Below are 12277 nucleotides of genomic sequence, written 5' to 3'. Positions count from 1 at the left end.
TTGCTGCAATAAGAGCACAGTTGTTTGATGCCAGATTCTCTTTACTTTCATCACGAGCAAAAGGCTTAGGAGGGAGTATCGTGCTTCGTCCTTTTTTTAATTTACTGCTAGCTGCATTGCTCATTTGGAAAGTGGATTTCAGCATCCCCCTCTCTCTCCCCTTCTTTCTAGACACCCGCTTTCTGAAAATTAGGGACGCGGGAACTGGTCTTTTTGCAGTTCCCCGGTCCCCAAGCAACAGGGGAGCCACCGTTCCCAGTCTCCCGACCTATAGATACACAGCTTCCCTGTCTCCAAAAACCTATGGATTATCTTTTGCATTCCCCAGTGTCTGAATTTTCGCCTCGGACATTCCTTAAATCACTGCCTTTTAAAAGTGTCTTGTCCACAGCCACCTCAGGCCATGCCAAATAGAGAAATTATGCCAAAAACAATAAAAACCGTGATGGGTCATTTCCCATCCATGTATAAACATGAATCACTTCTGCTTAGGGCGAGAAGGTTGTCTTACAGCTTAAAGAAACAAAGAGTTTCTAATTGAAACCGTCCAACGCAGAAATGTTCTATTCCAGCAAGGACGGCTCGCTTGTGGCTCGGCTCTTTAAAGCGAAATTTCTTTCGCCGGAGAAGTGCTCCGTTAAGGCAGCACAGAAGGAAACGGTTCGATCCCACACTGCCTAGTTTACACACTGGAAGGAAAAATGTAAACGGCACCCCTGAGGATAATAATAACAACAACATTAATAATAATAATAATAATAATAATAATAATAATAATAATAATAATAATAATAATTTTTATTTGTACCCCACCCATCTGGCTGGGTTTCCCCAGCCACTCTGGGCGGCTTCCACAAATACCAAAAATACACTATGTCATACATCAAAAACTTCCCTGAACAGGGCTGCCTTCAGATGTCTTTTAAAGATAGGATAGATGCTTATTTCCTTCACATCTGAAGGGAGGGCGTTCCACAGGGCAGGTGCCACTACCGAGAAGGCCCTCTGCCTGGTTCCCTGTAGCTTTGCTTCTCGCAATGAGGGAACCGTCAGAAGGCCCTCAGCGCTGGACCTCAGCGTCCGGGCAGAACGATGGGGGTGGAGACGCTCCTTCAGGTATACTGGGTCGAGGCCATTTAGGGCTTTAAAGGTCAACACCAACACTTTGAATTGTGCTTGGAAACATACTGGGAGCCAGTGTAGGTCTTTCAGGACCGGTGTTATGTGGTCCAGGAAAGAATCTTTTCGCACACAGGACCACACAAAAGGTCCATTATAGGAAAAAGCCAGGCCATTGTCTGCACTGTTCAGTACCATCCGTACACGGACAGGTGGCAGCTTTCAAAGGTTTTAGGCAGGAGTCTTTCTTAGCCCTGTCAGGAGAGGCTGGAGATTGGAACCCAAGACCTTCCCGATGGGTAACAGGGTGGCACAGTGGTTAGAGTGTCGGGGTACAGCCTGGGAGACCAGGGTTCAAATCTCCAGTTGGCCACAAAGTTCACTGGGTGACATTGGGCCAGTCACTGCTTCTCGGCCAAACCTGCCTCACAGGGTTGTTGTGTGGGAGGTGGAGAACCACAGGTGATAATTTGAGCTCCTTGGAGAAAAAGGTGGGATATAAATGCAAACAAACAAAGAATCTTCTTTACAGCTACAGCTTTTCCGGAACAGAGAATATGTGTTGTTATTCCTCAGGCCAGACGATGCTAGACTACAACTCCCATGGAAGTAATGGGTTTCCCAAACTCCAAAACCTGACTGGGCAGTCAGTTTGAAATGGGGCCCAAAATCCGCATTTTTCCTTCTCCAAGGGAGCATTTCTAAAATGTTTTAACTTGAGCTCTTGAGCCAAAACCCAGCTGTATAAACAAGTGCTCAAAGCTCTCTCCCTTATCCGTCCGTGACGGCAATGAATGGCCTTGTCCATTCCAAAGTAGAGCAGGGATGGCACAGCTGGGTCTTACATCCTGACCACAAAGACCACAGACCTTGTCAGGTCTGACAAGAGACCCAGGAACGGCGCCAGGAGTGCTCTTAGAGTTGGTGACCTCTTGCTCCAAGATAAGAGTTTAGGAACAGGAAGAGGAATACCCTTTTATGGTTAAGAGTGCCGGAGCAGGAACATCTGTGATGTCAACCTGCGTGTATAAGCTGACGTGGCTGGATTCCTGGGGAAGGGGGGAGAGGATGTCTGGAGGATATATATACTGCATGTATCTCTCATTTCTTTGGACTTGCTGTGGACTGACCACGCAAGTGCCTTCTGCTATCCGGACAGCAGAATAAACTCTTTCTCTGAATCAACCTCGGTGTCATTTGACTTCCTTCCTCCCTCCCGGGAGCAACGCAGACCCAATCAGTAAAGTCTAAGAAGGCTACACCATCATCCTTCACTATTGGACATGCTGGCTGGAGCTGATGGGCGTTGGAGTCCAAAAACACCTGCAAGGCCAGTGACTTTCCAACCCTCCTCTAGACAAGGTACAGTAAAGGGTCTTTTGCCTTAACACCCTACAAGAGTCTGGCTGGCCATGGCTGGCAACCAAGTCCTAGACTCAATAGGCCTCTGAGCATGCACAGTGTGTTTTTCTTCTACACCCCTGAGCCGCTGCATCATCACACTATTGCTAGACCTGCCCCAGCGATTACCGTATTTTTCGCTCTATAACACGCACCCGACCATAACACGCACGTAGTTTTTAGAGGAGGAAAATCCGTAGGCATGCCACCCGTAGGCATTCCCTCCATAACATGCACAAACATTTCCCCTTACTTTCTAGGAGGAAAAAAGTGAGTGTTATGGTGCAAAAAATACGGTAATTGATTTGACTGATTGCTTATATTTCTATGCTGTGATTCAAATGATTCCCAAAGCGGACGACAAACAATAAATAATAGCAACTTGGTGGCACAATAACAGAACATCAGAGATACAGCATAAATCACAGTGAAGAATCAACAGGCCATCAGTGAAACAATTAGAGAACACAGTTTGCAAAGAGACAACTACAAAATAGGCGAAACGTCACAATTGAAGCAAGAGTCGTTTTATATGATTAACGAATCAATGGAACACCTGAAATCTATAAAACAAAATAAACAACGTTAACAAAACAGCAGCCAAAAATGAATGAAGCTGTGTTAAGTTCATACACTGTCCACACACACACAAACACACACACAAACACACACCCCATGACTCTGCCAGAGATGCAGTGCTTACTGAGCCATATTGAAGGAATGGGTTTCCCAAACCCAAAACTGACTGTGCAGGCAGTTTGAAACAGGCACCAAAATCCCTATTTTTCCTTAGCTAAAATCCATTAACTTGAGCTCTGAGTCAATGTATAAACAAAAACCCGGCTGTGCTCAGAGCCCTCTCCTTTATCAGTTTGTGATGGCAAGGATGACCTTGGCTGTTTCAGTGGAGTAGGGATGACATGTCTAGGTCTTATCTTACGTCCTGACGCACAGACCTAGTCCGGGAACAGCGCCAGAGTGTGTTCTTGGAGTTGGTGACCTCTTGCTCCAAGATAAGAGTAGGAACAGGAATACCCTTTTATGGTCAGAAGTACAGGAAGGAATACCCTTTTATGGTTAAGAATACCGGAGCAGGAACATATGTGGTGTCAACCTGCGTGTATAGGCTGATGTGGCTGGATTCCTGGGGAAGGAGGGAGAGGGTGCCTGGAGGATATATATACTGCATGAAACTTCTCATTTCTTTGGGCTTGCTGTGGACTGACCACGCAGGTGCCTTTCTGCTGTTCTGGAGAGCAGAAATAAAGAACTCTTTCTCTGAACCAACCCTCGGTGTCATTTGACTTCCTTCCTCCTGTCCGGGAGCAACGCAGACCCAATCGGTGAACTCCAATAAGGCTACAATATGGATACCCTGCCCGCCCCATAGAGAGAAGAGATTCAGGGGAGAGATCACTGGCTGCCCCTCAAGGCTCCTGGTTAAGGGAATGAGCTGTCAGCTTTGCATGCAGCGGGTCCTGGGTTCAAATGTCAGCAGTTAGGGCTGGAAACGCTCCCCATCTGAAACCCTGGAGAGCTTCTGCCAGTCAGAGCAGACAATACTGAACTAGATGGACCAAGGGTCTGCGTAAGGGGCTTTCCTGTGATGTCACAGTGCAAGCAGGCTGACATCTGGCAGTGAGAATCAGGAGGAGAAACAGGATCCGTCCCAAGTTGCTATACATTCGAGGGCACATCTAGCTTAAGCCTGCGATGCCTCTGCCCTCAGCCTGTTACCAGCTGGAGGCTGCCCTTTCCTCACAGACAGTTGGGTTACCACATTCCTTAGCAAGGGGTAGAAGCATCCCAGTCGCCCATCTGCCCACCATTTATAAGGCCAGCCATTAAGGGCCATCGGCCTATTATTTGGTTCCCATGGCAACCCATCACCTCTAATTTACCAAGCAAGGGAATATGCCAAGCCAGATCCATTGAGGAAGATTCTCTTTCTCTTTTCCAGAATCTTTCTCTTTCTCTCTTCCAGAATCCAGAGAGCCACCAACTTGGAACGGGGCCCCGGGAGGACATTTAGTCCAACCCCCACAAATACGCGCAACCTTTTGACATTATAACACAGTGATGAATAAAGGGTAGTTAAGAACATGTGGAGAGACTGCTGGCCACATCCACGCGATACAATTGCAAGACGTTTTGAGCTTCCTCCTCCCCCAGGAATCCTGGGAATTGTAGTTCACCACGCCCGGCAGAGGTACAATTGGCAGCATCCAATTGAACTAAGGTTCCCAGGATGATTCAGGGGAAGCCATGGGCTGTAAAGGTGATACGAGACCTGTTCAGGAGCCATATCCAACTCCCACCCATATATATTTGGGGGGGGGGCTCAGCTCTGCTCAAAGGTGCCAGGTCTCAAATGCTGTAATCATGGATAACACTCACACCCACACCCTGCTCAGAGCTTGCGAGAGCCAGTGTGGTGTAGTGGTTAAGAGCGGTGGACTCGTAATCTGGTGAACTGGGTTTGCGTCCCCGCTCCTCCACATGCAGCTGCTGGGTGACCTTGGGCCAGTCACACTTATCTGAAGTCTCTCAGCCTCACTCACCTCACAGGGTGTTTGTTGTGGGGGAGGAAGGGAAAGGAGATTGTTAGCCGCTTTGAGACTCCTTAAAGGGAGTGAAAGGCGGGATATCAAATCCAAACTCCTCTTCTTCTTCTTCTTCTTCTTCTTCTTCTTCTTCTTCTTCTTGCAATAATGAGAAGTCACTTCCCCAAAACTTCCCCCAGACCCCATTCAAAATAATAATAATAATAATAATAATAATAATAATAATAATAATAATAATAATAATAATAATACCCCGCCCTTCCCGGTTCAGAAAACCAGGTTCAGGGCAGCTAACAACAAATTTAAAACACTTAATTAATGCTACAAAAAAAAACCAGCATAAAATACGGTATAAAACATGAATAACAATAAAATCAAAAATCAATTTAGGGGGGAAATCCATCCAATAAACATTATATGATCACCAGGGCTAGCTGGCTAAATTAGTCCTATTTGAGCCAGCAAGGAGACCAGGGGAGAATTAGCTGTGGATTTCCAGAGCGGGTAATCTTCATGAAAAGGGGAGGGGGAGGGAAGGAAGGGGAATAAAAGATCAGGCTAAGTTCAAACTGAAAGCCAGGCGGAATAGTTCTGTCTTACAGGCCCTGCGGAAAGAAGTTAAATCCTGCAGGGCCCTGGTCTCATGGGACAGAGCATTCCACCAGGTCGGAGCCATCACTGAAAAGGCCCTGGCCCTGGTGGAGGATAATCTGACTTCCTTAGGGCCCGGGACCTCTAAACTATGATTATTCATGGACCTTAAGGTCCTCTGCGGGGCAGACCAGGAGAGGCGGTCCCGTAAATACAAGGGCCCTAAGCCAAAAGAAGACAACACAGATAACTCCAAGGTAATGCAGTGCCCTGCTACCTGGAAGCAGCTGCAGGATCAGGCCGGCGGCCCACCGAGTCCAGGATCCTCTTCTCACAGTGGCCAACCAGATGCAGGATCGAAGCCCAAGATCAACTCTCTCCTCCTGCGGTTTCCAGCAACTGGTACCCAAAAGCATCACTGTCTCCAACTGAGGAGGGAGAGATGAGTCGCCAGGACTCAAAGCCATCTGCAGACCTCTTGGCCACCAGAGACGAATGACAGATTTAAATTGGCGGATTATGCCGAAATGGCAAAAATTACCGGAATAATCAGAAATCAGGGAAACCAACATTTTAATATCTTTAAAAGCAGAGACATCACCTTGCCAACAAAGGTCCGTTATGGTTAAAGCCAAGGTTTTCCCAGTAGTGATGTATGGAAGTGAGAGCTGGACCATCAAGAAGGATGATCGCTGAAGAATGGATGCTTTTGAATTCTGGTGCTAGAGGAGACTCTTGAGAGTCCCATGGACTGCAAGAAGATAAAACCTCTCCATTCTGAAGGACATCAGCCCTGAGTGCTTACTGGAAGGACAGATCCTGAAGCTGAGGCTCCAAGACTTTGGCCACCTCATGAGAAGAGAAGACTCCCTGGAAAAGACCCTGATGTTGGGAAAGATGGAGGGCACAAGGAGAAGGGGACGACAGAGGACGAGATGGTTGGACAGTGTTCTCGAAGCTACCAGCACGAGTTTGACCAAACTGTGGGAGGCAGTGGAAGTCAGGAGTGCCTGGCGTGCTCTGGTCCAGGGGATCACGAAGAGTCGGACACAACTAAACGACTAAACAACAACAATAACAATACCAAATCAGGAAGAAGGAGCATGTTTTGCATTACTTCCTAGCCTCATCGGCAGGAAGAGCTTGGCTGAAGAAATCCAGTCCCCCCAGATTGGATTATTTAACCGTTCCTCTTCTGCGCTCCTTGGGACACGGATGGCACTGTGGGTTAAACCACAGAGCCTAGGACTTGCCGATCAGAAGGTCAGCGGTTCAAATCCCCGCTTTGGGGTGAGCTCCCGTTGCTCAGTCCCTGCTCCTGCCAACCTAGCAGTTCAAAAGTACGTCAAAGTGCAAGTAGATAACTAGGTACCGTTCCAGCGGGAAGGTAAACGGCGTTTCCGTGCGCTGCTCTGGTTCGCCAGAAGCGGCATAGTCATGCTGGCCACATGACCCGGAAGCTGTACTCTGGCTCCCTCGGCCAACAAAGCGAGATGAGCGCCCCAACCCCAGAGTTGGCCACGACTGGACCTAATGGTCAGGGGTCCCTTTACCTTTACCTTCTGCACTCCTTAGTAACAGAGGGCACCGGCTTATACTTCCTGAGTCAGACCACTGGTCCATCTAGCTCCATATTGTCTGCACGGGCTGGCAGCAGCTCTCTGCCATTTCAGGCAGGAATCTCCTTGAGGCCCACAAGGAGACACTGGGGATTGAACCTGTGATTGTAGATGCTCTACCACTGAATGCTTGAGATTCATGTACTGCAAGAGGTTGAACTAGATGACCCTCAGGGTCCCTAATCATAGAATCTATGATTCTATGATTGCACAATAATTAAGGACTCCGGTTGTGAAAAATTCCAGCACCCCCCTCCTTTTTAAAAAATGAATCACTGCCCAAGTGTTTTGGGAAGCCTGGTCCAAAACTAGTAGTTCCTCAGGTTATATATATACGCTTCAGGTTACATACTCCTCAGGTTACATACGCTTCAGGTTACAGACTCTGCTAACCCAGAAATAGTACCTCGGGTTAAGAACTTTGCTTCAGGAAGAGAACAGAAATCGTGCTCCAGCGGTGCGGCGGCAGCAGGAGGCCCCATTAGCTAAAGTGGTGCTTCAGGTTAAGAACAGTTTCAGGTTAAGTACAGACCTCCGGAATGAATTAAGTACTTAACCCAAGGTACCACTGTAATGGAAACATTCAATATCTTACGATGCTATTCCCAGGACACCACAAACCGTAGCAGTCTTTCTGCTCACTTTCACCACTGCCGTGGTTGCACGTGTGATTTAAGAACTTCAGGTTGTACAGCCACCCTTAAAATGCCTTTTAAACCCCCATAATGTGCCATTTCATGCTTTCTGCCAGAATTGCAAAAAAGAAGCAGCGAAAAGCCAAAAAACTGCATCCGAATTTCCACTACAGTGAATTAAGACAGAGAAGCCAAGACAAATTAGACAAATGAACGTTCATCTTATCGTTCCAATGGCAAAGCGCTGGCATGTGGTTTTCTTAGCAGAGACAAAATCCTTTCCATTCTGCACAAAACAAGCCGCACTCCTTACTGCAGGTAGATGAAAGGTTATAAAAGTTGCCCGTAAAAACTTGAATATTGGCCTCCTCTCAGGATCATGTTGAGCTCTAATAAATGCCAGTGGTCCCTTTCTGGACTGCAAATCAAAGCAGTGACAGATCTCCAGTAGATTCAGATGATAAAAGATAATGCTGCTAATGTTTATTTGTAGGTGGCAAATTATTATTGCTGTTATTCCACCAAACAATAATAATAACCACGGGGCCTGTTATTAATACACCAGCTTAGGCACTTTTGGCTTTCTGCTAAAGAGGTTTATATATGTTTAAAATAAATAAAAATCTTGAAACTTTTCCAGGAAACTTGCACCGCTGCAGAATGTGGAATCGCGGGGTGTTTTTTCCAAATAGCTTGGCCGTAATCCAAGACCGTCTTCACAACACAATTCTGCACATATCTGCTTAGCTGCAATGGGGCTTACTCCCAGGTAAGCAGACAAAAGACTGCAGGATTAAATATGCTAAAATCAGTGCAAAGGACGGGGCTTTCAGAGCACTTTCTACCTCTGAATTTCACCATCCCGAACACCAGCCATGGCTGGGGCCAAAACCTTTTCACAATCCCTCTAGGCTGATAACCTGTCGGCGGATCATGTGGCAGTGAGTCCCACAAGCTCATTATGTGCAAAGAAGTCCCCCCCCCCCGTTTGTCCACCCAAGGCACCACTTCAAGCACCTCTGTCGTGTCCGCCACCTCTCAGGAGTCCCTCCACAGCCGCAATCTGTGCCTCCTGCTTCACAGGGTCGACCTCCCCGCACGATTACTGCAGCCCCATCCCGCGGGCAGCCCGTTCCCACGTGCCCCTCGACACTTGATGCGGCAAGTCCTCAAGAGCTGCTAGCCAGCAGCAGCAGCAAACCTCTCTTTCACACGTGCACACACACACACACACACACACACACACACGCAGTGCAGGCTCCTTCGTGCTTTTACGCACACATACATCCCAAATACAACCTTTTAAAAAAAACCTGTGCACAATTTTGCAACAACCACCCTCCACAGCGCATCACAAAGCAGCTTAAAATGCAAAAGGGGTCTGGAGAGGGCACCCCCCCCCCCAGCAAGGAAGACACAGACCAGCCGCCGCCCCCCCCCCGTTTCCCCTCTCCACCGCCCCCTCCATCGCACTTTCTCTTCCACCCCTCCCACTTTCCAGCTGCAAAAGGAGTGGGGGGGGGAGCATGTAAACGTAAGAGATGGAGGAATCCTGGCTTGTTCTCTCCCCCCCCGCACCCCCCCACCAAGGAGTCACTTACTTACTTCTCTGCAGTTTCCTCCCCCCCCCCGGAGAAATAGACCCGTCAAAAAAATAATAATTCGAAATACCCCCCCTTCCAAGATCCTTTGCCCCCCCCCCTCCCCGGATCGCGGCGCTCGCGCTCACTTTTCTGGCTGGAATAGCCCGGGTAGTATCCATAGTAGCCGGTGATGCGCAGGATCCGGTCCTCGATGGTGGCCACCCCGTTGGGCGCCGCCTTGACGTCCATGCAGAGCGGCTGCGGGGGCAGCTCGGCCGGGGATAGCGGCGGCGGAGCCAGCCCGGGACGGCGCAGGGGGGAGCCGGGGGGGCGGCGGAGGCGGACACGACCCGGGGGCGCCGCGATCCGTCTGCGCTCGGGGATGCCTGCGCTGCTGCTGCTGCTGCTGCGATCGCTGCTTCTCCACCGTGCAAAGAGCGGCTCCTCCGCATGATCGCAGAGGCTGCAGCCTCTCTCTCTTCTCCCCCCCCCTTCCACTTCTCCCTCCCCTCCCTCCCTCTCGCCAGCTGAGCCAACCTCCTCCTCCGTCCAAATGCGCCCCCCCCCCAAATACGCACCCACGCCGGCCACCTAGAAGTTTTTGCGCACTTTCACCCAGGGCTATCCAGTCCCCCTCCCTATTCCTGCTCCTTTTTTGGGGGTGGGGGGACACAGCCACAACGCAACTGCAAAGCACCGACAGCGAGCAAAAGTTTGGTAGGATGGGGGGGGAGAGGGATCGGGGGGGGTGGACCAGGTGTGTTGTGGGTCGTGTTTTGCCTCCTCGTTGAAGACCCGATAAAAGCATCAGGAGAGCCAAGTTTATGGTAAGGGGGGCGGGAAGAGAAACGTGGGTTCTAGAGGTGGGGGTTGGGGGGCCAAATGGACCGGGCGGCTGTGTCGTCTTTTGTGGGGGGGGGGAGGACGGGACGTTGGTATCCTGCCTCCTCACTGAAGCCCAGAGCATGAGAGGAGCAAAAGTTTGGAAAGACAGGAGAGGATAGGCGTGAGCTCAAGAGGTTGGGGGGGGATTTTAACGATAATCCAGTCCAAACTCCTGCAATGCAGAGAATATGCAGCTGTCCCATACGGGGAACAAACCTGCAGTACCAAAGGAGCCAACTACTAGGGGGTATGGGGGCTTTGGCCCCCACAATAAAATATTTGGGGGAGCCACAAAGTTGATGGGCGCTCCCACTCAAATGGTGTGTGTGTGTGCACTGCATCATGTGATCAGTTGTGTGGGGCGGGGCTTACCTAAAGGTAAAGGTACCCCTGACCATTAGGTCCAGTCGCTGACGACTCTGGGGTTGCGGCGCTCATCTCACTTTATTGGCTAAGGGAGCCGGCGTACAGCTTCCGGGTCATGTGGCCAGCTTGACTAAGCCGCTTCTGGCGAACCAGAGCAGCGCACGGAAACTCCGTTTACCTTCCCGCTGGAGCGGTACCTATTATCTACTTGCACTGGTGTGCTTTCAAACTGCTAGGTGGGCAGGAGCAGGGACCGGTCAACGGGAGTTCACCCCATTGCGGGGATTCGAACTGCTGTACTTCCGATCAGCAAGAAGCACACTGAACACTCTGAAGTGTTATAGATAAAGGTAAAGGGACCCCTGACCATTAGGTCCAGGCACGGATGACTCTGAGGTTGCAGCGCTCATCTCGCTTTATCGGCCGAGGGAGCCGGTGTACAGCTTCCGGGTCATGTGGCCAGCATGACTAAGCCGCTTCTGGAGAACCAGAGCAGTGCACGGAAGTGCCGTTTACCTTCCCGCCAGAGTGGTACCTATTTATCTACTTGCACTTTGACGTGCTTTCGAACTGCTAGGTGGGCAGGAGCTGGGACCGAACAAGGGGAGCTCACCCTGTCACGGGGATTCGAACTGCCGACCTTCTGATCAGCAAGCCCTAGGCTCAGTGGTTTAGACCACAGCGCCATCCGCATCATGTGATCAATTGTGTGGGGCGGGGCTTACCTAGGCCCCCACTATATTTCGTTCAAGTTGGCATCCTGATCAGCCCCACTGACTCTAAACAGCTGTCAGCCCAAGCATTCAAAGTCCCATTGGACTTTACTCCATTGGAAAGCGGGTCACTGTTGCCAAATGGTCATTAAAACCCTCTATTTTAACCCATCTCAGCTTTGAGCAGGCGTGGTAAAAATAGCAACACTGGGCATTATATTCCTACAATGCACTGCCTATTTTTATGATTTATTTTAAGGAGACTTCCTTCTGGTCTTTGCTTTTTGCAGGATCACATTTTTAAAACAAATATATACACATTTGAAACTGCGGACACCATGGCTTAGAATTCCTTGTATAATATTATTATTAATTTTCACAAAAACATTGCATTAAAAAAGCATGAAATAAAACATTTAAAACAACTATATACACAATCAGTATTGAATCCACAGTATGGGATTATTTGAATCCCGTGAGTTCCCTCCATCCTTTCCCTTCCCCTGGTTACTTTATATTATTTTCATTCATGCACATCAATAAAGTCTTTATCTCCGATTACTTCCAATTTTTGTACAATGTCTATAATATTACAAGCGTTTTTTTAAAAAATCCTGCTAATGTATTAACTTGTGTGCATTGCTTTTGTAAATATGCAATAAACATTTCATATGGCTTAGAATCTGACCAGGCACTCAAGGTTTCATTGGCAGAAAATATGAACAGGTAGATCAGGGGCCGGCAGCCTAAGGCCCACGGGCCACAAGCAGCCCATGGGGGTCATTTAACCGGCCCATGGAC

The 12277-nt window shown here is 49.0% G+C and overlaps 1 protein-coding gene across 2 annotated transcripts in view; it reads right to left on the bottom strand.

Annotated features, from left to right (window-relative positions):
* Window positions 1-9802, bottom strand: part of SLC35F4 (solute carrier family 35 member F4) — a 164837-nt gene extending 155035 nt beyond the window's left edge. The window contains exon 1 of one of the 2 annotated variants that reach the window (XM_081193161.1): window positions 9659-9802. In XM_081193161.1, coding sequence (XP_081049287.1) covers window positions 9659-9761 — 103 coding nt within the window. In that variant the 5' untranslated portion in view covers window positions 9762-9802. The remainder of the gene's footprint in view (window positions 1-9658) is intronic. The other variant, XM_081193163.1, reaches the window with a different exon arrangement.
* Between the last annotated feature and the right edge of the window lie 2475 nt (window positions 9803-12277).

The sequence above is a fragment of the Podarcis bocagei genome, assembly GCF_964188305.1.
Source record: "Podarcis bocagei genome assembly, chromosome: 1".
Taxonomy (NCBI): Eukaryota; Metazoa; Chordata; class Lepidosauria; order Squamata; family Lacertidae; genus Podarcis; species Podarcis bocagei.
The sequence above is the reverse complement of the archived record's forward strand: the minus strand, read 5'-3'. Positions and strand labels throughout refer to the sequence as shown.